This window comes from Mycteria americana, chromosome 3 (genome assembly GCF_035582795.1).
Source record: "Mycteria americana isolate JAX WOST 10 ecotype Jacksonville Zoo and Gardens chromosome 3, USCA_MyAme_1.0, whole genome shotgun sequence".
Taxonomy (NCBI): Eukaryota; Metazoa; Chordata; class Aves; order Ciconiiformes; family Ciconiidae; genus Mycteria; species Mycteria americana.
The window spans coordinates 83,157,602-83,184,386 of NC_134367.1; the positions used below are offsets into that span (position 1 = coordinate 83,157,602).

The 26,785-nt window shown below is 44.5% G+C and overlaps 1 protein-coding gene across 3 annotated transcripts in view; it reads right to left on the bottom strand.

Moving 5' to 3' along the window:
* Positions 1 to 26,745, bottom strand: part of EGLN1 (egl-9 family hypoxia inducible factor 1) — a 36,821-nt gene extending 10,076 nt beyond the window's left edge. Inside the window, exon 1 of one of the 3 annotated variants that reach the window (XR_012774765.1) lies at positions 25,299 to 26,744. Coding sequence is in view for 2 of the 3 variants with exons in the window: in XM_075495872.1 (XP_075351987.1) it covers positions 25,299 to 26,234 (936 nt within the window). In the remaining variant the exon portion in view is untranslated. Of the gene's footprint in view, positions 1 to 25,298 lie in introns of all 3 variants that reach the window. The other 2 variants (XM_075495872.1, XM_075495873.1) reach the window with 2 other exon arrangements.
* Between the last annotated feature and the right edge of the window lie 40 nt (positions 26,746 to 26,785).

A 26,785-nucleotide genomic window follows, 5' to 3' on the forward strand; every position in this document is an offset into this window, starting at 1 on the left:
CAGTTTTGCTGCGATAACTTATCTAATGCATTTGTTATAACAGTAAGAATGACTCAGCCTTTAGCGGCAAATTGGAAAGCAAACAAATTTGCGAATCCGCCGGTGTAGCATAATATACGTTGGTTTTGCCAGTTAGTGTGACAATTCCCTCTCCCCAATTGACCTATGATAAGGAAAGTCACAAAACTTAACAATTTACAGGACATGGGAAATATATTGCTTTGTGAAACAATATGAAGTGAGTTCGTGCCGAACTGTCACGTGCTGCAAGATCACCCACACGGAAAGGACAAAAAACCCACCCAGGTAAATAATAAAGTCGCAGACTTCTGTTGGTTTTGTTTTAACATTGTACACTATAAATAAGCAAGCAAACATATGTATGCCAAGCAGAGGGAAAATTTTTGCAGGTTTTTTTTTCCTTTTTTTTTTTTTTTAAAAAAAAAAACCAGTTAGTGGCAGTCAAGAGAGTCAGGCATTCGAGACCAGAATGCCCAAGATTCCTTAATATTTTAGACTGTAAACAATAAAGTTGTTAGCTCTTCAAAAGAAAGAGCTACCTGTCTCATTAGGTCTCCCATAAAAGTAATCGATGCATTCAACTCAAGGCATTACTTGCATTTTCTTAACGGATGAGGAGGTCTCCCCTTTTGTGCTTCTTGGGCATTACAATTTCTAAGCATTCCGTAATCTCAATTTCTGCAAAGAATATATTTAAGTCACACACTGGATTTGTTCACCCACTGGATTCCTTTGCAAACGCTTTTAATATTAACCTCCTTTAACCCAAGAGCATTCTCTTTCAGCCCCAGCACTCACGCCTAGCACACGAGGGCTGTCCTAAGATACCCTCCGGAATCCGTGAGCAATGGAGAAAGCACGAAAGCGCCCTCCCACCCCGCAACCCGCCCAACTTGTGTCCATCAAACGCAAAGACTCGCACACTCGAGAAGCTGCTGATGGCTCATTCACAGACAGATGTTCTACTTGCAGACGTTTAACTCTGGAAAATTAACTTTAGGCCATCAGCCCAAACGAGCAACATTAAGTTGTTAACAGAAGAACGAACTGAAAGCACAGACTGTTTGCTAAGCATCGGCATCCTTAGAGAGTCAGCCATTACCCTCATTAACAATTAAATGCACGAAGGGAACATCAGAGGGAATAATCCATAGTCCGTACGGTTTTGTTCACTATGTAAAAAGGCACCAGCTAAGACACTCGGCCCTGGGAGGCACAGCACATCACTGCAGCTGAAAACGTGATTTCATTTGGGAGTAGCCCTGACCTCCTTTCACAGAGAAGCATGACAGCCTCGCCCATATATAAAGAAGGAAGACTTGCAGGTAAACAGACTGAAGCTTTTTCCTCTATCCTCTCACAGCTGGATGCCTGCAAGTTTAGGTATTGTTCCTTAAAAATAAATAAATAAATAAATTTTTTTTTTAAAAAAGGAAGCAATAATAGCAAACTCCTCGGAAAGAGGGGAAAATACCAGTTACATGACAACATAGAATTCCTTAAGGGAGAAAAAACCCTTAAACCACAAACAGAAAATGGAGAGAGGACGTGTGTTCTGTCATATTAATTTATTAATGTAAAATAACTTTATTGTTTAGCTCAGATTAAAGAAAACGGCATCAGTCAAGGAGATGTCACTTTTGCTGTTTGCTGAAGGAACTGCAAATCTCAGGGAGCAAAACAAGATGTCTAAATGCAAGACCAATGACTTCCTACCAAAATTTATCAGATGCTCTCACAAAGACTTCACTGGAAATCCTTGGCATGGGTCATCTGACAGATTATTCAGAGAAAGAAAAAAAAAACCACACACCACTGGAATGAAGAACCAAAGAAAAGGGAAAAAAAAAAAAATCTGACCTGTCCTTGTTTGGTCCATCTGTGATGTATTTCTAGTTCAAGAATTTGTTCATCCCTGACAAACAACAGTCCTGAGGAAATACATTTCAGTTTAAGCACAGGTCAGTCTAAGATTTTTCACAAGGTGTACAAAATAACAATCAAATTGAAGGAAAAAAGACTGTACTGGTACTACCTTCTGTGAGCAGCATCAAGATTACGGACTTAAACATGCTACCATGCTACAACTCGGCTTGGATTCAGAACTCTTCTCCCGCAAATTCTTCACAAGCAGAGACAGAAACTTGCAACAGAAAGAAAATATCAATGGGGAGAAACTCCTGTCAGCCTTACCCAAAACAAAGGAAGCTGAAAGGCGTAAAATAAACTCTTTGGGACACAGCTAATCCAAGTATTTCCACACTAACGTTCATCTGAGTAAAAACTTTATACTGATATCTTCCATGACCTAGTAAGCAAGGCTAGAGAACCAAGTTTTTCACACAAGTCAACACTGTGAAACTAGACAAGCTGGAGAAACGTATCAGCCCCTGCAAAAATTCCCTCATTAAAAATCCGTGCCTTGCAGTCATCATCAACTGGAGAACCTGTAAGGGGAAAGCAAACTACTACTTATGGGCTTAAAATTAAACAATGCAGTAGTTCACACGTCCCCAAGAGAGAACAGGAATCTGTAAATTTGAGTTAGAAGCTAACATAAAGAAGAGACTGACACATCGCAGCAGCTTTGAATCATTTATCTTTAAGCCCTCTCTCCTAATACTGTTATCACTGCAGCCATTCAATTAGTCTATTAGCAAAGGAGTATGAGCTATTATTTTCTGTTGCGTTTTTTCTGCAGATATGGTAAAACACCTAACTGCAGATTAAAAAAACCCAAGAAACAAACAACCCAAAAAACCCCAACTACTTCAAATACCAGCTATTTGGGTCATCTTCTGGCAAGCACAGAGTAAGCTGCTCTTTTAGGAAAAAACAACCGAAGGCAAGGACAACAGGTCATCCCTCTCCTTTGGCTGCTGAAGGTAGCAGCAAAAGTTCTAACAGGAAAGTAGGCTTGGCAAAGCTGCCAGCTCTTGAGCTGGTAAAGGGAAGGCAAACTGAACTGAGAACAGAGATGAAAAATGAACTCAGATAGGAAGGGAGTGAGGAAAAACTGAGAGTTGACATAGCTGCTTACGCTATAAATAGAATCAGCACGCGGCTATGTGCGTGGATTACATCTTCCATGAGCTTCCAGGGAGTTCAGAAAGCTGACCTACCTCACTCCTTTCCAGGCCTTTCAATGCAATGGGCGATACAAGATTTCTACTTGCTTTGATAGAATCGCATTTCATAAGCATACAAAATCAAGCAACATAACACACCGTCAAAAATTTGGCACAACAGATTAATACTTTTACTATGTTGCTTCTTTCTAACTTGCCAATCAGATGTTGATTTCTCAGACTGAAGTTCAGGGAAAGCTTTGCCAACCTAGCAGTTCAGCAGCAGGCTCTTCAACTTGTCTTCAAATTAAGTCACTGCTTTACTCTTGTCTTCGGTTTTACGTGACATTTACCTGCTTACAACATTCACTTCACACATCCTAAGAAACTGATGCAAATCAGAAGGCAGAAACTTTCATGCTGGTTCAGTGGCCGCATTCAGCCCAGCACTCTAGGGCCAGAAGGTCCACAACGAGTTTGGATCCAAACACCTCGAATGTAACCAGGGTGCCACTCAGCAAACAAGCTCAGTATTTTTCGCTGTAGCTATATAAAGTTTGGTACTCCCCCGTTACTGTTCAATTCTAATTGTGCTCAACAGCAAGATCACACGAAGCTGATTTCCAAATATCATTCCTTTCATTCGTGCATCTGCATAGGCTCTAAGAAATGTTCATGAGCTCTTGAATTGCTGAAGAAATGCGCATACAAGTTCGGATAATTCATCAGTTCTTCCAAATGGCACAGGAAAAGACCCACAACTGCAGATGCTTAAGTCTGATACTCAGGAAATGACTGTGAATGTGCTCACACTTTGATGAATAAATGTAATAAATAAAAAACTTACATAGGATAGAGAAGCTCCCACGAAACTATCAAGCAAGTGCCCTTAACCTGGGGGAAATGGTGGAGATTCTCCCCACGGGGACAGAAGGCACGTCCCTGGCACAGAGGCTTTGACCGAGACCTGAGGAAAGCAGGGCAATCGGAGAAATGCATCTCAAAAGGTGAACCGATGAGCGACTGAAACCAGTGTTATAGACAGACATAACAGGAAGACCTAAAATACACTTCCTAACTCCCAGCTGAAGGCCTGCAGCCCCCACCACTACTAAACTGAGATAAGAACATTTAAACATTAACGAGGTTCTCTCCGCTCTCCTGTACCTGTTCTTGTAAAGTTGCAAGTCTCAGATCTCCAAAGGCAAAGAGAAGAGATCGCTGAGTCAGCTTACAAGCTTCAAGGGAAAAAATAAAGATTGTATCTTCCTTAATAGTTAACACACTGGCATTTTCCAGGCTAGCCAAGTTAGGCAGGACATGCCTATTCTCAAAATTGTGCTAGGTTAACCAAAAGGTGCTGTTTTAAAACTGAATCAGTGAAACCGGTGCAAATACCCTTGCAGTCCTTCAATCTTATGAAGGCCTAGCTTCCATTAACTTAATCTAACTCTTATTAGGAAAATAAATTAGGAAAATAAAACTGGGTTCAAATCTAAAAAAGTATACAGAGAGTTGTGCACTGGTTTAAACAGGTTATTAAAAAAAAAAAAAAGTAAAGTTTATCTAATGCATCTCTGAATATAAACAATGTCTTCAAGCCTAAACCACACGGATTCAAAAAATATTTAATATGAGCACATCCAAGCTATGTTAGTGATTCAAGGCACTAATAGCTTCCTTAAGGTTCAACATGACACATTCTGATAGTTTTGATATCAAAGTCTACTACAAACTTAAAAAAAAAAGGTCAACAACCTAGAACAAACAAAAAAATCCCCCAGATACATCTCATCAAGGCTTCCCAAAGAAGGTAGATGAAAAGCACTGTCACCAGGGGCAGAAAGTTCTCTCTTAAAAGCCTAGGAGCAAACACAACACTTGACTTGCAGCTGAAAAGGGTTTAAAGCATACTTTGATTTGTGTCAGCCTAAATCTATCTGCATTATGATCCAGTAAGTTGACCAATACATTTCAGATTCAAACAACTGTTTAATAATGTAAAATGTGTTTGTAGAATTGGCTGGCCTCCATGGATAACTCCCCATTCCCTCCAAGAGAAGCAGACTGGTGACTCAGTGTTTTGGCGCTGTACAGAAATTTGACAGAGACGTAAGTCAATCAACACAAATTTTAAGAGTCTGTTTTTAATTTAATGTCATAAATTCTTTGAAATGAATAATACCATTTAGAAAATAAGTACTTTGAAACTTTTTTCCCCCAAGATGGGGCAGAACGTTCTGCTCTCGCATGAGACTAGTCAACTTCCTAGTTTCATCACTAACCATTCAGAGCACAGAGAAGCAACATCTTTAAGAACTAAAAATAACACAACACTAAAACAAATTACAACAGTGCACTAAAATAGTAAGAAGTTAAGTCTCATTCAGCTACATCACTTAAAATATATTCTGACAGTAGTTTGCGCACACCAGATTTCCAGAGCCAACCACATGACATCAGCAGGCACACTGATGGATGACACATGAAAAGTGTGGTTACCTATTTTAAGATTATTACATATGATCAGTGAATTTGTTTAGTTGTGCAAGATCTACTCGATAAACTGAACTTCTATTACCTTAAAAACCAAGCATGCACACTAGCCCAAACTTCAAAGCTGGAGACTTTTTATACTTCTTAATACCAGGACAGGCTAGGGAAGAAGAAATCCTAAGGGTGGGCAAGGGGCGGTTGCTTTTTGTGTTTATTTTTAAACAAAACCTCACTGTAATATCTGTGAAAGTGAATGGCTGAGAGACTTGCCATGCAAAGAATATCACTTATCATCGTTAACGTTCTCCCCTCAAAACTATACATACTGAGAAGCCTGGAACGTCTTCCCTATAGAAGACAAGAAACTCTACATTATAGTTTTGCTAAATACTAGGAGAGATATATACGTACAAAACAAGGACTGATTTTAGTTATAGATATCTTTACATAAATTTGAATGATGTGCAACTGCATTCATTGGTAATAGGATTGCAAGTTTAGTACTATGGTTAGCCAGATACTTGAAGGTACTTGTGTCCTGTAAGTATCTGAAGTTTACTGCATCTACATGAACATTTACTGACGTGTCCAAGTCAAGGTCTCAACTACCACCTCTAGATTTTAACCGCAGAAGGATTTACTGCCATAAACAGTGTGTTGAGGAAACTGATTTTTAAAATAGTTTTTAATGATACTTGCAAGGGGACATACATGATTCAGCAAGCCCACAGCATTCCAAACTTGACACCATACACTATAGCATTCACTCCTACTATTAGAGTCCAAACAATTCTTTGAAATTATTTATAAATTAAAAACCAAATAACTATGCACTGAAATGCTAATAGACAAAGCGCTGCTTTAATTTATATTAACACAGCACAAAAGTCTGACTAAGGTTTAAAGCTAAATAGCAACGAACAGCCTGTAATACGCTTTCAAGTCACCTACAATTTAAATCCAAGAAATGCTGACTCTGCCCATACTGCTTTTTATGGGCTTTCACACATAAACTGCCTCCATCCAAGCCCTTCTTTACAATCCCACCATCACACTGTAATAGGGCCTCTCTCCCAGCTGGTATAAACAACACTTGGGGTTTTTTTGGTTTTAACCAGATCATCCAGTGTATCCAGTTCAAACGTAAGCAGGCATTATACAAATCAACTGGTGTTCCAGCTGTGTTGGGCTCCCATCAGTGCTCGGCGAAAACTTTGAGGAACAGCTGTGGCCACACAGAGTTAAGGGCTGACCATAAACGCCAGGAGCAGGACTGCTGACCTTGGCATGCGAGTCAGAAAAGTGACTCCAAAACCCACCCCTTCCATGTACGTCCCAGTAGAGCCAGCCATGTTATTTCAGGTTAAGGAGGCATTCTGCCACGACGGGGAGGCTGCACTGGCGGGGTGCAACTGCTGGAGGAGGGCGGCTCAGGAATGCGATGTATTTGCTCTAGGAGTACGTGGCCACGTGAGCACAAGAAAGATCTGAATGTACCCAACACAGACTCCAGGCAGCGAGAAACACATGAGGAAACTCGCCTAAGCCGATACAAAAGCCCCACTGTTGTCTTAAACGCCAATTCAGCTGACTCTACAGCAAATTTACGCTCGTGGCATCAACAGGATCATCTTTAGGTTACGACCTCCTGCAGAGAGCAGAGCTCCCTGGTGCTGCTCCAACAGACTTTTCCCACTCTCCCCATCGGTTGCAACCACTTATGCCCCAAGAGACCGGTGTGATGGAAAAACATGTCACCCTCATGCCTTGGGGAAAATAAAACGTGCTGCATTACCAACTATCAATTGATTAAAAGGAACCCATCTGGTTTGTTCCTAGTCCATTTATACTTGGCAGTAGGAAACTACTATGAAAACAACCAATCCAGGCAAAAAAGTTACTTTCCTCCTTGCCACTATTTCAATAACAAACATAATATTTTATACATTCATCAAATTATTCACCCTTCCTAAAAGGCAAGTAGGCTTCTCCACAGATCAGCCCTTTTCTGTGAACAACTACTAGAATACCTGTTGATGCTATCTGTCAAGGCTTCTGTCAGTCACCATTGCTATGACTGTCTGTAACTCGACAAGTACCGTGGTTAGAAGTAGGATGCTAACCTCAAACTCCACTCTAAAAATCAGAAGGTGGCAGAACCCAAACTCCACACAAAGCGATGACCTAAGAAGAAACGTTGTAAGTGTACAAAACCTGACGTTGAGGGGAACAAGAAGAAAGCCTCTCTGAAACAACTTGTTACTGAGATCTTTTTCCTCTTTCAGGGCATTCAGAAGAGCACAGAACGAGGACCTCTCTCCCCAAATGCTCACACAGAAAGTCAGAAATCCAAACACCGGCTGAGTTAGCATGCAGTCATTAAACCTTCTTAAAAGCATCACATTTAGTAAAAAAGGGAAGCATACTGTTCCACATCCCACCCAGAAATGATGGATTTCAAGACAGGACATGCACACCTCATTCTCTCATGTTTCTGCAGAAAGGTTTTTCTGTCTGTCCCTAAAAATCCCATCAGCAGGAACTCTTCTGGTAAACCAAAGGACAGTTAGGGCTTTACAATCTATTGTACTCAACTGGGGAGAGACTGCAGGGATTAGCAATAGTAGCCTAGATCAGAGGTGTCACGTCAGACCATGAGGACTGTTGTTCCATAGGACATATTTATGCAACCCACATGCAAGATCTGCAGACCTTAAGTTTTATTTTTCAAAGCCTGTTCCCAGCTTTAAGGTGTGACAAAAAAAAAAAAAAAAAAAGGCAAGAACATAATTGATGAAAAACTGTTTGCCTCAGTCTGCAAACACCCTGAAACAACTCAAGGATATGCACTCATCATCTTACGCAACAGCAGTGGAAATTACTGATGGACAGATGATGTACAGTGAAACAAAAGGAAGATGAAGAAAGAGAAGCAGACACCAGAAGGAATAACAGCACTGACAAAAGCCTGCATTACCGGAAGGGGGAAAGTAATGCCGAGTACCACGACAGCTAAGGAACAAGTGAAACAGCAATCAATTCTGCAAAATACTAGCTTCCAGATTTCTATACAAGACATCAACTTCCCCTTCAAGTCAGCAGGCCATCACTTCAGATTTCAGGGTTGGCAGAATTATATTTTTCAGCTATAGACCATGTTTTAAAATTAAATTTCTACATCATTACTGAAAATAAACAACAGATCTTCTAAAAGATGTATCTCTTCTTGTACACTAACAGTGGACAGTAGTTTCTGAATAGGAGGCAGTGTTTCAGGAAATTACCCGTGGGCAGCCAACTGATTTACTAACTTCTATTACATGTATTAGATGGCCCTGTATCTTTACACTAAAGATACTACAGATCCCAGAACTCACTTTGTATTCTCTCTAAGCCTTCACCTGATCGGAGATGTACAACCAAAGAAGAGGAAAACCAGTTCTGAAGCCAGAGAAAGGCTGAAGGGAAGAAGAAGGAGGAGGAGGAAGAGCAGGTAAGAACCCATGGACGGCAGAGGCTATTGCCAAACATGCGCTGTGATAACGAAGGGAGCAAGTTCCACAGCATGGGTTCTAATTGTGACTGCCCTTCTACTAACCCCATGACATCAAGCTGCAAGCACTAATGACTGAGATACCCCATCAGGCCTCAGCTATAATTGCTTTTCTGTGTCCTCTGGTCCCTTAATCAACCACACTACAAAACATCTCAGACATCAGAGGTTACTCTCAGCACACAAAATTGCAACTGAAAATAAGAAAAAAAGCCACCGCTCCATGCACAGCACAGTACTATCGCGCTCATATCCACCCACTGCGTGCAGAAGGCTGCTCACATAATCTGTCTCCCAGATAAAATGTTCACACAGAGTGACCTTGCAAAAAGCTAACTAGAAACAAAAAAAGTCAATTCAAATTGCAGGTGCTGTAACAATAGATAACTGCAGTGTTCCTAACAAAATTCTTCCATTAGTTCCAAATGGAATTGACTTATTTAATGTTTTAAATAATTAGCTAGTTTTTGCTGGGGTGTGGGTACACACAGAATTATGATATATGAAGATTTAGCTTATATTTAACTATAAATTCTTCAGGGAAAGCACTGTTTTTGTATTGCTTATTCATATGAGCAAAACGGGTTTCAAGTCTATAGGCAGTAACACACAACAATATTATCTGGTTACTTAAAAACTGTTTAAAACTAAATTCACAAATGGGAAAACAACAGAGCTTAGGATGTAATCCGAAAACAACACAGCCTAGGATGCTCAAGAGGAGCCAGCAGTGTACCGTGACAGCTGGGAAGGACAACAGCACCCCGGGCTGCACCACCAGGAGCAGAGCCTGCAGACTGAGGGAGGTGACGATCCCTGCACCCAGCACGCGTTGGTCCCCAGCCCGTACCACTGCATGGGGCTCTTCCAGGTGCAGGGCTTTGCCTTTGCCCTTGCTGATCTTCATAAGGCTGGTATTGGCCCATGCCTCCAGCCTGTCCGTCTCTCTCTGAATGGCAGCTCTGCCCTCAAGCGTATTGACTGGTCCCCCAGCTTGGCACACACACAAACCCTCAAGTGCCAGTAAAAAGGCTGTAATATATTTTATTCCCAGGATCAATACAAGCAACACTATGCAGCTGTCAGCAAGACTACTGAAGTTACTCCAGAAAACAAGAATTTTCTTCCTCTGTAAAGGCAACCTCAATTAAGGGTTCCAAAGCCAAGATAACTCTTCCTTGCAAATGAAGGACAGCTGATGAAAAAAAAAATGTAAGGGTTTTTTCAAAGGGAGAAACCTCAAAGGTTTCCTCTTCCTATCACTGGCAAATTCTGTTCTCCACCGAGCCCCTGAAGTATTCTTGCACTCTCTCTGGAAAGCTGTACCCAAACTGGGGGCGGGAGGGGAAGAAAAAAAAAAAGTGTTTTGGAATTTTCCCTCATTCTAAGGCAATTTTTCTCTGGGGTTTTACTATGGAGCTGTTACCAGCTGAACTGTAGAAGCTGAAGCCTCAATGGTGAGGAAGGGTCATTTCTTACTAGCTCTGTCTTTCAATGGATGTACCTTCGAAGTAGAAGGATGTGTGTTTAGAAAGACTAAAAGGCACAGTAAAAAGTAAAAATTAGAAGCAACACCTCTGCAACATCCATGTTGCTATATGAGAAGACAAACTGAAAATAAAGGTAGTTGATAGTATCTTCATCTACATTTCTTGTCGTGTAGAGGAATATTATTTTCCATGTTTGCAAGGCTCTTTATAAAGTTATAGAACTAAATAGGTAATAATAATGTACGTTTGTTTTATTAATACCTATATAGCCTACAATAGAATTCTGGCGTTGCCTTTGGCTCATGAGAGAGACCACTCCCATTTTCTATTTTCGCTGAGGAAAATGACAAAGTCAGGACTCCAGTCTAGGAACTCCTGTGTTGTTCTTGAGTCTGTGCCAGGTGTTAGGAGGCCTTTGGGAGTCACTACATGTCATTTTCTCCAAGCTATAATTGAGATTTAATAAAAATTTACTTGAGGCATTAGTTTTAGAGCAAAAATTAGACATTTTTAAGTATAAAGCATTTTAAGCATGGATCTTACTCCCGAGGCATTGCAAAGTACTGGAACAGGCAAAGCAAATAGCAATAAAATAGTAAATTACAATAGGAATTTCACTACAGCAAACTAACCACCTTTCAGTGAAAAATGACTTACCAGCAGGATCCCCACAGGACCTGTACTTTTCATATGTGACCTGGGAAAAGGGGGTGAGCAGCAGAGTGGCAACATATACGTGCAAGATCGATATATGTTGCGTAATCCATCCTAGCCCTGACTGCAGAAAGATGCACAGAAGGGTAAAATGATACCAAGTGCCTGGACAACAAAATGGCATGTGAAATTCAGTAAAGAATAAGTGCAAAGGAATACCTTCTGGGGAAGAAAAAAAAAAAAGCCTCTTTATACACAGTGATGTCTTCTAAACTGGATAGCACCACTTCAGAAAAAACTGTACTAAATACAGGCAGTTCTCCTAAGAACATCATCTCAGCACAGCAGCAGAGGCAACTAAAGTGTCATAAATCACTAGACAGGGAAAGGTGACAGAGAATACTTCACTATGCCAGCATACAAATTCATTATGTACTTGTACATTAATACTGTAATTCTGGTCGCCTTCAAGAGGGATTAGCAGAACCAGAAAAGCAAAAGCTGTGCAGAAGGGCAGCAGGAATGACCAGAAACATGGAACAGTATCCATCTGAAGAAATACTAAAAAGACTACAATTCTTCAGTTTAGGAGGGCAAGAGTGTCAGCTGAAAAACATATGGAAGAAAATTACAGACTTCTAAAACCATAAAAAGTAAAACTACTGGGAAATGAATCTTCACAATACAGAGTCTAGGAGACATTGAAATCACCAGGCAGTAGGTTTTAAACAAAAGGAAGTTCCTTTTCCATCTAATCAAACTGCGGGACTCGTCGTTACAGGATGTTGCAGAGGCCAAAAGTACAAATGGCTTTTAAAACACGATTACATAAATTAATGGCGAATATGTCCATCCATCTGTGCGTATTACGAGCAGTGGTCCAGATGCAACCTCGGGCTCAGAGAGTTCCTGAATTGCCAGAAGGTCGATGGTATATAAGAGTGTCAGTTTATATACATTTCGAAGCTTCACATACACACCAATTATTGGTTATTTACAACAAATACATAATGGTATGAACATAGATGACAAATACTTGCATGAAACAGAGACATCCGATGAGGAAGAACTCCCATCTAGCAAACATGAGAAGGCAACTTGTTAGAATCTGAAACTGATTAGCCAGAGTGCTCAAAACTTACACCGTTTTTGCAGAGTGCGTCATCAGCATTTGAACACTAACAATGCCTGGTTTATACTTCGTTTCACTGCATTTTAAAATTTTTTTTACAGTAAGACTGGATACTCTTCAAAAATCATATAGCTTTAACCTACAATTCAGGGATGGTCTAGCATCTAGTTCATACAGAAGGTCGCTTCAGATGAGCACAACTCCATCTCGCTTCAATTTGTGTCTAGATACAGGGCACAGATGGTCAAACTGGCATCTCCCAAGAGGCATGTGGCTCTTATCTTTCAAACGCAGTCCTTGCAGAGGATGGCCCATCGACAGGGTGCCTGCAACTGCTGAGTACCTGGCAGAGAGCACCAGCTTAAGCAAGCCTAGTCCTCCGCACCCCTGCCAGGGGCAGCCCGCCTCTCTCGGCACCTGCTCCTTCTCCCTTCTCCTCTCCCTCAACAGCAAAGGAACCCACCACTGCAGACTGAGGTCTCCAGGGGAGGACAGACAGGAGGAAAGTGGGCCGGAGCAGCAAGTACGTGTGGGGAATACAGGTGGAAGAAGAATGGCTAGAAGTTAAAACAGGGGGTGAGGATTGTAACTTGAGAGCTGCAGGTTTTTGATTTATACAGCAGCCTGACAAAATATATGGGCCTGACTCTTACCTGTTCAAAGGTTCCCTCCTCGCTTCTCTGATACCATTTTTAATGTTAAGTGGGTGGCATTTTTCTTAAGTAAAATAAAACTAAAACGTACTGAAAATAATTTTGTCCAGATGTTTGTTACAAATTTGTAAAAAAGCAAAGTAAAAAATATGGGAAATATTAAAGTAAAGCACTTTTTGGTAATTTGTGGCTTTGAAACAGCATATTTCACTTCTCTGTCCACCTAGCAAAGAAAGGATAGCTATCGCTGGTGCACTATGCCCTCTCACTATAGAAGAGGTCCCAAAATCATATATAACTTCAAAATAATTTTGGAGAGAAAGTGTGAGCCCCCCTATAGATAAAGAATTTATTTTAATTTCTTAAACTTCTGCTTAAATCAGTCTTGTGAAGTGTACACATGATTTAAATCAGCAAGCTATCCTCGGACAGGACTGCATATAATGGGCATATGCACATATGAACAGTAAAACAGGCAACATGGGAGAAAACAGTGAAGAGGCAGCAGCACAGACTGTTGTACATGACCAAAAGGGATTCAAGCCAGGAATATTTCAAACTGTTACATTACTTACATATCCGACCACAATGTTGCTTTAAGAAGCAAATGACCACTAGTAGGAAGACAGACTTCTGGTCACTTCACTCAGAGATGCAATAAGCAGGACTTCCTACTGACTGTGCCATTGCTGGAAAAAAATCTATTTTAACAGACTGCAAAAATTGGCTTGTTTTGTATCTCCTCCACTCCAAACTGCAGTATTTTTTTTCCACAGGAGGGCTGAGGTTGGCAGGCACCTCTGGAGATCACCTGGTCCAGCCCCCTGCTCAAAGCTGGGTCACCCACAGCAGGTTGGGCGACCAGCAGTCAGGTTTCAAATATCTCCAAGGATGGAGACTCCACCACCTCTCTGGCAACCTGCTTCTCCGTTTGATCACCCTCACAGTGGAAAAAGCGTTTCTTAGGTTTAAAAGGAATTTCTTGCATTTCAGTGTGCCCACTGCCTTGTCACTGGGCACTGCTGAGAAGAGCCTGGCTCCCTCTTCTTCACTCCCCCAATCAGGTATCTGTACACACTGGTACTGTCCCCTCGCACCTTCTCCTCTCCAGCATGAACAGCCCCAGCTCTCTCAGCCTCTCCCCGTATGACCTGAAAAAGCAAATCCACTGTTATGAAGAGTGCTACTAACCGGCTGATGCTCTGTCATACAGGGGCTAAAGCAGACACAAATAAGGTTAAGCCCAACAGAGGTACAATTAGCCAACATCTATTTCACTGGGCATCGTATAATAATATGCCAGCTGAAACTGAGTCAGTTTAGGATGCCGTTATCAACTCGCCACAGTTTCCTTTCTCACAGCAGCAAGGCTGCATGCCAGCTGCCCGAACAACAGCGCGGCAACCGCTGGAACTGGAAGGGCCCGATGCCTTCAGCCGAGCACAGACCACACGCTGTTCGAATACAGCAGAAGCTGTTGAGGGAGCTTGGCGTCCACGGCGAGGGTTAGCTGCTTGAACAGATGCTTGAACAGGACAGAGAGCAGCAACAAGAAAGATATGTTATTAACCAACCATAAACTGCTTGGAAACCTTTCACATGTTGCATCCCTGGACTTTTTCACAGTGCAGAGAACTTGAGCATATGATGATTTCTGCCTCAAAATTAGTATGGACCAAGTTTTTCATCTATAGCAATTTAAATTCCACATTATCACAACAGTCAGGTGAGTCCGTTATTGTAACTTTTTGGTTTAATTTGACTAGTAACTTCAGGACTGTTCTAACTATATAGCTGCAGCCTTCTGAACTACACAAGCAGGAAGATAACAGACCCTGGCACACCAGAAGGTCAGCAAGCCACTGCAACAGTATGCCCAGCAGAGAAACCTACAGCCTCTGCCACTTCACCAAGAATTTCAAGCTATCAACAGAACAAAGTCATGTGAATTGACAATACAAGCTCCTCCTGTAAACAGATTTAAAATATCTTTATATTAAAAAAACCCACAAACCAAGCAAATACATATAAACGCCTCAAGTCTTCAGCCAGATTACTGCATTTTAAAACTTCTTACAGTAATCTGACAATCAACACAACAACTCCTCCAGCCTGTAAGGACCAAAAGGGAGAACAGCTTCCCAAACTCCCTCACTGCATTCACCTTTGTATCATTTTCAACATAATGCTTGTTTTTGCTGAAACAAGGCAAGGCAGTCTCAGGCTCTGCTCTCACAGCAGCACACTGGAGCCACATAGCAGCATCTCCTCAAAGTTGTATGTCATTTGTACAGTCCAGAATGCCTTCATGGTCAAACTATGTGCTCTGAGCTGGTCTGACCCTAAATTAATATGTAAAATAATCCTCAGGTATAAAATAGTCTTTTTCATTAGGTCCTGTTAATTACCCTACAGGTATGGCCTTCATCTCTTCGTTAAAGCACTATGCACACAATATACACATAACCACCCTGCCTTCACGCACAACATCCAGTTAGACGTGCAGGCACACACGTTTCTACCCGATTCATATTTATAACATTATATGCTAACAAAAATACTTTCGAGTAGTTTTAAGTTAAAAACCAAAGAACAAGAAAGTCTTCAAGTGTAAGCAGCTGTTACGTGCATAAAAGCATTGCTCTATTTTTGACAGACGCTGCCCTGGAACAGTGAGTGAATTCGCTTTTGACCTGAACCTTATGACTGCCACTTACCAGCTAATTCTGGCACAAGCCTGCACTGAAAATATGCTTGACCAGCTATCATTAACCAACAATCTTCGGAAACTAGAAGTTTACAAGGATTTAATGAGCACCAAATGACTTTTTCAAAAGGCTGAAAAGACCAGCATTAGTCCTCCTTTTGAAGGGTTTAAGTAGTAAGTCACAAATGTGGAAGACAAAAAGGGTGTAATAAATGACTACTCCATTCAGTAGTAGCTGCAAAGTCAAATAACTTCACTGTTCTGTTCACTGAAAATACTGCTTTTGAAATATTATTTCCTTAGTGTAGTGTAGAAAACATGCCAATTATTAAAGATCTTGTATTGATATATTCCGAGTAAGTTTATTTCCAAAAAACACTTGCACAGTCCTTGGATTGTCCAGAGTCACTCCCTTACTGTAAAGTAACAAGATCCAGCAGCACAAGAAACGGGGAGCCCCATGAGCGTCCCACTGAAGAATTAACTAACCAACCCACTCACAACAGTCCCAAACTGAATTTTGAACTGAAAAAAGTGCTGTCCTTGTACAAGAGCTCTCCAAGGAGCCTAAAGAAAACAGATTTAGTTTCTGGATGGGCAAGAAGAAACTTTTGCTCTATACCGAGTATCTGTTTCTCTTTTATAAAACAAGTTCCCTTTCTGCTGCAGCAGAAAGCCTTCATTTAAGCTGCAAGGTTAAATGTAGCTTACTAGCCCCAAGTATACTGTGTACATACCTACAGATACATACATACTAGCACTCAGTACAGGACAACATGGTAGCAACGAGAAAGACAGCATTTTGCAAAATTCCAGTAACAACCTAGCCTGTTCAAGCCAAAAGCTGCCAGATATTAACCAGGACGGTCTAAACACCATAACTGAATCACAAACATCATGAAAGCAGGTAAATATCACGAAAGAGAATAATATGCTGCCGATTTATTTGCAGGAAATAGCTGGCAACCTATTCAGAAATTAAGCATCATCTAGAAAAAAGGGGAAAACATCTCTCAAGTCAAGGTTGTTGATACAACTAACCCAGAGATTTGAGAACTGCTGTTCAGACAGTCCTATGACTTGGCAGGACAGCACTTTCAAGGAATTTCAGTCCAAGAGGCCACCGGCAAGGGAAGACAGCTCTTCCTCTCGAGCTGTAGAGCTATCATGAGAAGCATCCCGCTTGATTTTTGGGCAGTACTGAATTGAGCCCATTCTGCGCAGGACAGACACCATAGCACATCAAAGCAGCAACATAGTCAGAAAATCATTGATACCACGGACAGGAAAAAATGAAATTAATTACCCACAGTGTACTGAAATCACTGATGTGCACAAACCACAAGGCTACGGGTTCCTAATCTCCAGAGCAGCAACAACTCAAAAACTAACTGCAGTTGCACAATCAAAAATGACTGGGAAAAAGCAAGCAACGAACCAACCCAGAATTTCACAGAGCTATCCTAATGCATGAGGAAACAGAAAGGAAACGGGACAAGAAAAGTGAAATAGTACTGAAATTGCCCATTTCAGACAGAGCCCCTGAAGCAGAACAAGTGCTGGACCTGGCACAAGGGGACAAGGGGACCTGGCACAAGGCTGAGCAGGGACCTTTCTCACCAGCAGTAGCCAGCAGCAAACAGTAGCAAGCTGCACCACAGTGTTCATTGCAGAGGATGCCAGTCCAGCTCTGTCTTGAAACAGAGAAAGCCAAGAATGTCTTTGGTGCTAATAAAACTCCAGAATAATGGATAAGGACAGCCAATAAGCATAAGAAATCTAGCTTGGTTGGTTTTGAAAGGGGGGGGCGGGGCTGGCAGAGATGGGGGGGGAAATCAGTTTTCATTTGGAGAAAATATTTTTTTTCCCCTGTGCATGTTGCATGGGATCACATGGTGGGTAGACCAGCAAAGCTTCTGTATAAAACTGTCAGAAGGAAGACCCTTGGAGGACAGAAGAATGCATTTCTGATGGCAAGAACCGGAGTCTCACACTGAACATGGAAGAACAAAGAAAGGAAAGGTTCATAAAGAAAAAAAATACACAGCTAGCAAAGATTTCTTAAACTGTGTTCGAATTTTCACGGGCAAATTTTGGGATAATTAGTCCCTAAGTGTTAAACTAAGGCTGTAGTTTGGCAAACACTTTAAGCTGGCATAAATTTGCATTGCTGCTGAAAGAAAGTCTCACCATCTGCCAGTCCCCTGTGCCAGCACAAACATCCGAACACTGAACCAGGAGCACTTCTTTTGCCAGTTTATTTTTTAGATGGATCAGTTCCCCAAATCAGTTCACAGGATGGCCATGTAAATACTTGTGCTGGCAAAGAAGAGTGACTACTTCTCCAGCAGTGCCAGCCGAAAGTGTTCATTGAACTACAGCCTAACACACAGGGGTATGGAGAAGTTCCTAGCAGTCACCGGTGGTGCTCCCCACCCTCAGACACACTAAATTCATACCACGCTTCAAACTTACAATCACCACACAGTTGCCCCTCAGAAACTAGTATATCTTTGTAATTTTCTCTAGTAGGAGAACCTGCCAGAATCTCAGCAACATTCACGTTTTCATTTTCACTGGCCATAAACAAGTGTCTTTTCTGGATACTGTGCTTCTCAATCAAAAGGTCATTTGCTTTAGAGACGACAGACAGCCTTTGATCATCTGTTCTGTTTGGGGCCCAAAATCACAGAATCACAGAATCACAGAATCATATAGGTTGGAAAAGACCTTTAAGATCATCGAGTCCAACCATAAACCTAACACTGCCAAAACCACCACTACACCATGTCTCTAAGCACCTCATCCAAACGTCCTTTAAATACCTCCAGGGATGGCGACTCAACCACTTCCCTGGGCAGCCTGTTCCAATGCTTGATAACCCTCTCGGTGAAGAAAAATTTCCTAATATCCAGTCTAAACCTCCCCTGGCGCAACTTGAGGCCATTTCCTCTTGTCCTATCACTTGTTACTTGGGAGAAGAGACCGACCCCTACCTCTCTACAACCTCCTTTCAGGTAGTTGAAGAGAGCGATAAGGTCTCCCCTCAGCCTCCTTTTCTCCAGGCTAAACAGTCCCAGCTCCCTCAGCCGAAAATGCTTGTACATGAGGAACAACAAATGAAACTGTACTCATCGCATGTCAGGGCACTATCCCTACAGGGATATAAGACCTGCAGGCTGCTGAGTATCCATGAATCACCATACAATCCTTCGCTGACCAGCACTCATCTAGAAGAAAACACCACTGCGAACAGAAACACTGCTGTCAGGAAAAGAATCGATAAGGATGAGCATTGGTCGTACTCTATATCAAGGTCAAGGAACTCAAGTGAATATTGGGAGACAGAGAGACCTAGCCACACTTCCCCACAACTCAGTGACAAATTCAAACCCATATGGTCATCCATCAGGAACCAATTAAATCAGTAAGTTTTCTACCAAGAAATAAATTCAAGGCGCGGTAGTGAAATAAATCCCCGGAATGACACAGAAGGATCTCTGTAATCAGGCATCCACAAGCAAATTGAGAAGAAGCCCCCCACTTAACAGACATTCCTCAGCCCGGATCCCCAGCCACAGCTCCTGGGTCCTCCGATCAGAGCAGGACTCACCCGAGCCGCAGCAGAGCCCCGCAGCCGCCTCTGTGCTTGCTTTCCTTCTACCGGCGTTTTGCCACCATCATCACTTTCCAGTACCTGCTTGGTTGCTGAGTCCCTATTCTCTACTGCTTATTTTCATCTGTCGTCTTATTGTCGCACATGCTCACGGTTATATTTTGCAGAGTAAGATATAGCGGAAAGAACATCCAGAAATCTTGCTCGGGTCTCCTGTATCCTGTTTTGAACAGCATCTGCAAAACTCAGACTTAACCTATCCTCCTCCCACGTTCCCTCTGCCCCCTCTCAGTGCTACCCGGCAGCTGACAGCTTCAGCTCTATCAGCCGATTCCTGCTCCTTCGTTACATTTCTCTTTTCCTTGGTAACATTAATCTAACATGTTTGTAGGAAAGCTGCAACATAAATAAATGGCCACAGCAGAGAGCCTCTTCTTTCCAGTTTATAGAAAAGCTAAGAGGAGGGTATGAGAAATCCACTCGCTCTTAGAGGATTATTTTCTGAAGGGGCATTACTAACTTTGAAAGAAGCTAATTTAATAGGGAACAGTTGGACTAGTCTGAATCCAGAGCACTCAAGGTCTTCAGAAAACTCCAGGACGCTCTAGCATGCAGCATCACATTGAAAACTGATGAGCACCCAGGGAATTATAAGCAGCAGTTAAAGTACTTGGAATCAGGTCAGTTTATTTTGAGATTGGAGGTGGGGAGAGAGTAAGAAATGAGCAATTATGTAATTCAACAATTTCAAGAAAAAGCACAAAAGCAGGCCTGCACAATGTACAGCCAATAAAGCAAATTTCTGAGCCACTGGTGGCTGAGAAGCAGTGGATGCCACTGGCCTACTGGTAGAGACAGGAGAGCATTAAAATGGAGCAATTTGAACTGTAGCTCTTCTGCCAGGTTACAAAGGAGTAGGAATGAAGCAAAAACTAAAGGGATGTAACAGAGACTGTCAAACTGTCTATTCAATCTCCTACCAATAAAAGGCACGGGGTAGGGTTAGGAGATGGGTGGCACTGGGTGCGATGGGAGCAGAAGGAGGAACAGCTGATCGATCAGATGTCCATTTATACAGTGATTATTAGGAACCCAGTCCACGAGTGGGATCTCCCAATATTATTGCAATACCAGTAAAGGATGCAAACTTCAGATTTATATGAAGTTTTAGATGATTAGCAGAGTCCACAATAGGGGAAAGAGAAACCTAGCAAAAAAAAAAAAAATCATAAAGCTGCCCCCTCCCTTGCCCCTTTCTCAGCCTCTGTGTGGGGATGGGAGGAAAAACCTCACCTGGGTGAGATTCAGGAGTATTTCATTCCCTGACTTTGATGATCAGGTTTACACCTCCACTGGCTATCTAAGACAGGACGGGCAGGAAACAGAAACACATGCGCGTACAAGTGTGGTAACTGATAAGAGAAAGGGAAAAAAAAAGAATTAATATTTTGGGAGGAGATTTTGGAAGAAGAAAAACCTCGAAAATAACAGGAAGTAGGAGAAAGACACTACAGCTCACGTATGCAACTATGTGCCATCATCTGCTAGAGAAAAGAGGAAGCAGAGTCTGTAAAGAAAGAGACTAAGAGAACAAAAGCCAGGAATGCAGTAAGTCAGGACTTCTGAGATGAGTAAATAGTTAGCCATTCTCTAATACCCGCTGCTGCACTGTCCACCCACCTCAAAGGTAGCTGGCTAGTTTATACCTACTTCTATATAGATATCTTTCAGGCTGGAGAGTAATCTACTGATGGTGAGGTCTAAGCAGAACCACATCAGTTTAAGTAGATCAGTTCTAGGTAGCCCAGTTAGTCTAGAGAAAACGCCCAACAGAGACTTTCAAACATAAAATCTCAGGTTTCTCACACTTAACATTTTACCTCATTTCATGTCCTTTACCTTAAGAGACCAGCCCTGGTGAATGTAAATCAATTTAAAATAGATTCCATTAAAACAATGTAGCTTTTTTCCTGATAGATAGTTTTACAGGCCAAGAGATGCAGGGTATACATCAAAAGACCCATTTCTTTTCTCCTTTTCATGTACTGCTTCTAGACACTTTGTAGAAGTGATGGCAAGTTCAATGCCAACAACACCAAGAGGTATACAAGTTAAGCCTCAACTAAATTTGAAGTGATAATCTAGGTATCATCTCTTCCATTTTGTCTACAGCTATTTTTCCCCAACACCAAAAACAATTAGCCTTGATCAACAGCAACATTAAAACCTTTGATCAATAATCCATTTCTGTAAAAGTACCTAGCTGCTAGTTAAAGCACAAAGAACAAAACTCTAAGATTTTATAGGTGTATATACGGTTAACAAAACATTTTGAAGACTCAGTAACAGAAAGAGGGTAGGAATTTCAGCACGCTGTGGAGCAGATTTATTTATGATTCATTCCCTCTAATAGGATATGCTTGTTTACAGAGCTTGAACCAGATCTGGTAAAGGTTAAAGATTCAATAAAAGCTCCTGTGACTCCTGTGACATAATGCCAACCCTTGCACAACATTCAAAAACAAAGCCATTTTTCTAAGAAGACGCTGCAGTGAACCCAACAACAATATCTTAAATAACTGGCTACAAGTGGTTTGGGTTTTTTGCTTGTTTTTCATGTAAAGGTCTAATAAAAAAATTAAAGTTAGGCTTAAAAAAACCCCAAAACAACACACCTTTAGAATGATTAATACAAAATCACCTTCTCCTCAAAGCTACAACACTGCCCATCTGATTTCTTAGTAAATGACTTTTTGAGGAAACACAAACTCCTAGACTTCACCACCCCAGATCTCTTCAGCACAGCTACATCCCTGACATTTATGAGCACAGCCCAATCCTAACAGGTCCCCTGTTGCATGAGGTGCCGTACCAAACTGCAAATCATTTCACACCGTGCCAACCCATCACCTTGTGCGGCTAGCATTGGTAGCATTTTAGAGAGGGCAGGGGGATCCCCAAGGGCTGGAATTCTTTTGCTGGTTCAGATGCTGGGGAATTGCACATCTCACCAGTGACGCTGCAAATTGGTTTATTTAGCACCTTCAGTAAAATGGTACGCTACGTTCTCCACACACCAACTATGCAAACCACAGTATTGCAACATAACGCACACAGGAGTAGTAAAATTATTCTGTAAGAGCCCGGTCGGTCAACGTGTGCTACATTTCCATGCATTTTGGTCCTATTACTTGAAATGAAACCAGTAAGAATAAATATTAAATGTGGACCATTCCTTTAAAAAAGCCTTTGCTGTGCATGCAAATCCAACATACCCATCAAGATTTGAAAGCAGACTGTATTTGACTAAACGAACTAAGCAGCTGTCACCACGCAAAGTGCGCTAACAGAAAAGCTCCAGAGTAACCTGTTGCAGCTATTCCACTGCACACCCATCTATACGGCCAAGAACAAAAAGTGTACCAGGACTCTGGCAGCAACGCAATCAAACCTCGATTCAGAAAAAGCAAGGGCAAGAAGTGAAGAAAAAATTACTTCAGATAACCAAGAGGTGTCTCTGTGTTTATTTTACATCTTCCTTTTCCCCCTCTAAACAGCCAGGCGCCCTGAAGGGATGTACAGAAGTTTCCACTGCTGGACTGCTCCCCTCCCGCCACAGCCCTTCAACCCAACTTACTGTGAGATTAATAGCAGAGAAAAGGTGCAGTTCTCCATGGACGCAAAGGAAGAGAGAAGGTGGAAGTCACATCACTCCTATCCCTGCTGACTTTACGAACAAGCATTCCCAAACACTGACAAACCCCACGTTTCAACAGACCAAACTCTTCCATTGACTTGTCCATCTCTTCTCACCAACTGCTTCTGTTCATACAACTCAGGAGTGAATCTGTGAGAGTGACTGACAGTTTTCATTCTGCTCTTGCTGAAACTTCAGGGAACTGAGCTTTCCTGCAGCACTGCAAGCACAGACTTTTGTGGGGAGATAAGCAAGGGAAGGTGAGAAGACAAAAAGTAATGCATTTCTGTACCACCAAGGAGTAAAGCACTGCACCTTTACTGATCTGATCCTGCACCTGTTCTGATCCCCCAAACACAGAGGAATTTCAGCAGTGACTGAAAACCAAGTGGGGCTAAACAACCTTCATTGCTGTGCTGTTACTCCACAAAAGCGTGCAGCACGAAGAGATTTTTCACTATCTTTCACGGTTAGCAAAAGTATCAGTTACTACTTAGAAACATAAGATACAGTCCAGGCATCACACACGTGATTCAGGATTACAATTCCAAAAGTCCTTTTCTAAAGCCCTGGCACATATTATTTACAGAAGCACACCGCTCCACATAAAAACAGAAGCGGTATTGCTCTTTGCTGCATAAAATTGAAACCTAGCAAAGCCACTGGTATTTTTAAGAGTGTAAGTTTGAAGCACTGGGGTCTTGAAGAGATTTAGGACTGTCTGAAAGATAAGTTGGCTTAGAAAAGTCCAAGCTAACAGGGACCTAAGGAGGAATCTAGACCATGTTCCTGTTCAAAAGTTTTAGCACAGTACTGGTTCAACTAAAGGTACACAAAGACCATATTTCAAAAAAATAAAAAATTCCCACCCACTTTTCTTTATCACGGGAGTTTCCCGTGCCCCAAACAAATCCAAGGCTGTTTTTTGCCTTCCAGTTTCTCCCCTCCTCCTTCCCGCAGCTTCCTACCAGCTGAGATTCTGCAGCTGCAGCAACAACAGCCTGTCTGTGACAGCACAACCACCACGGCGGGATGGCTCCTACCAATTCACTAGCGTCCTTATGTTTTAATAGAGGTAGCAAATTGTGAAGGGGCTTCCCCCCTCTTTTTTTTTTTTTTAACTGAAAAGATACGGATGAATATTCATGACTAGTCCTTTACCAAGGGCATGGATTTTATTTAAAGGACTGGAAGGGAATTTGCAAATTAGGCTAATACAATGGGAGATTGTATTGACTCGGTTCTCTGGTCTCAAAATACAGCTAAAGAATAAGATTTTTGCAGAAAAGAGACTTGATGATAGCACAAAAAAAACCCCAAACCAAAAAAACCTCTCCCCAAAGCCACCCTGCTCCTCACGGCCGTGACTCTGCTGCCCACTGCAGCACCAGCTGCCAGAGGGTCCCACTGTCACTCACCGGTTTACAGTGCCACCGGGGCACTCGCTCACCGATGCGGGTCTCCTACCCGCATTTTTAAGTCCAGCACTTTGGCAGGCCGCATTCGGAGCCAGGACTTACCACAACCCGACCCATTCACCGGAGCCTGCAAACGTTATGCACAGAATTTTTCATGCTACTCAGCAAGCGCCGTTCCTCCCGAGAAGGCACTACAGCCGGTGCCCAGCACACGCTGCCCCCGCTGTCAGGAGCCAATGAGTATACTGCTTTCGGTTTTTTGGGACACCGCAGGAGAACTTGCATTTCCATACTCATCGCCTAGCGGATAAGCTTCCCGCTCAAGTTTTTCACAAAACGCAGGGATATATAAATGAGATCGCCTTTTTTTTTTTTTCCCCTGCTCTGGAAAAGCGAAAAGGCAAACAAACCCTTTCGCACCTTCTCGGTGGAGAGCAATCCCCGGGCGCTGACCGCGGACAACACCCGCCCGCCGCCCAGGCTGCGGCCGACCCGGCCCGGGCCCGCGGCTGGGGCCCAGGGTCCCGCCGCGGCCGGGCGGGAGGCGGCTCCGGGGAGCGGGGCGGCAGCGGCCGCACACACACACACGGGCACACGCACGGACACACGCACACAGACGGACGTGCGCCCACGCACGCACACCCGCAGACAGGCGCACACGTGCGCGCACACACGCCCCTGCCCGGGGAAGCGCCGGCTCCGCCGCCCCGGTCCCGCTCCCGCCCCCCCGCGGCAAAGCCCCCCCGGCTGCGGGGGGGGGGGGGGTGCCGGGGGTCCCCTCTCCCGCACTCACTTTCGTCCTGCCGTTGATTTTGTAGTTGCCCAGTTTGCCGTTGCAGTGTCGGATGAGATCGTCCATGCTGTTCATGAGGAGCCGGATGGTCTGGCAGCCCGGCTCCTTGCCCTCCACCCAGGTGATCTTGTCGCCGCGGATGTCCTTGGAGGAGTCGCTCTTTTGGCTGACGAGCTGCCCGTCGGTGAAGCGGCCGGTGTGGTGGAGGGCCCGCACCTCCTGGGCCACCAGCCCGCCCAGCTCCTTGCCGAGGAAGTCGTCCACCACGCAGATGCCGTGCTTGTTCATGCAGGGCACGATGTACTCCAGCGCCAGCCGCTGCGGCACCAGCGACTTCGTCTGCCCGTTGGGGCGCAGCGCGGCCCCGCCGGGCACCGCCTGCACGCCGCCCGGGTACAGGTTCGACTTGTCCCGGTACAGCAGCACCGCCTCCCCGGAGGGCGACGGGGACTGGGCCGCGGCCGGAGCCGGGGCCTCCGCCTCACCGCCGGCGGCTGCGGCGGCGACGTGATTGTTGGTCAGCGGGGCGGCCTCGCCGGGGGCCTCCGGGGGCGGCGGCGCTGCGCCCTTCGCCGCCGCGGCCCCGGCCCCCCCCGCCGCCCGGCCGCCGCCTCCCGCCGCGGCCCCGGCGCTGTGGGCGCGGGTCGGCAGGGGGTGCCCGCCGCGGGGCTCGGCAGCGCCCCCTGCTGCGGCCGCCGCCGCCGTGCCTCCGCCGCGGCAGATGAGCTTGTGCTTCTTCCAGTCCTGGCGCTGGTGCTCCTTGCTGCAGTAGAAGGAGCTGCGGCAGCGCCCGCACCGCAGCAGGTTCTCCATCTTCCCGCACAGCTCGCAGTACTGCCGGTCCCGCTCGCTGCTGCTGCTGCTGCTGCTGCTGCTGCCGCCGCTGCTGCTCTCGCCGCCGCCCTGGCCGGCCCCGCCGCCGCTGTCATTCGCCATGGCGCTGGTGGTGCCGCCGCAGCCCCGCTCGGCCGCCGAGGGGTTATGTAAGGAGGCGGGCGGGAGCGGCGCTAACGCGGGCCCCCGCCCGGCCGCGCGGGGAGGGAGCGCTCACTGCATCATGGCCGCCCGGCTCCGCCGCGGCCCCCTCCGCCTCCGCCGGCCCGCGGCCTCCTTCGGGGCGGCCGGGCGCGCGGCTGCCGCGGGGGCCCGCGCCGCCCTCCCTGCGCCGCTAACGCCGCTAGCGCCGCCTCATCGCCGCCCCGCCGGCGGCGGCGCGGCCGAGAGGGAGAGCGGCGGCGGGGAGCAGCCGGCTGGCGCGGTGGCGGGGCTGCCTTCCGCTCCCCGCCGGCCTCTCTGCCCAGTGCGCGGGCCGGCGCGGCCGCCGCCTCTCCCGCCGCGCCTCCGCCGCTGTGTCGGGGCGAGGAGGAGGCGCCACTCTCGCGGCCCGCTTTGCACGTACGCCACTTCCAGCCCGCCAGCGCCGCCGGCGCGTCAGGCGGGCGGGGCCGCGCCGCCAGGCGGGCGGGGCCGGCACGGGGCAGGCCGCG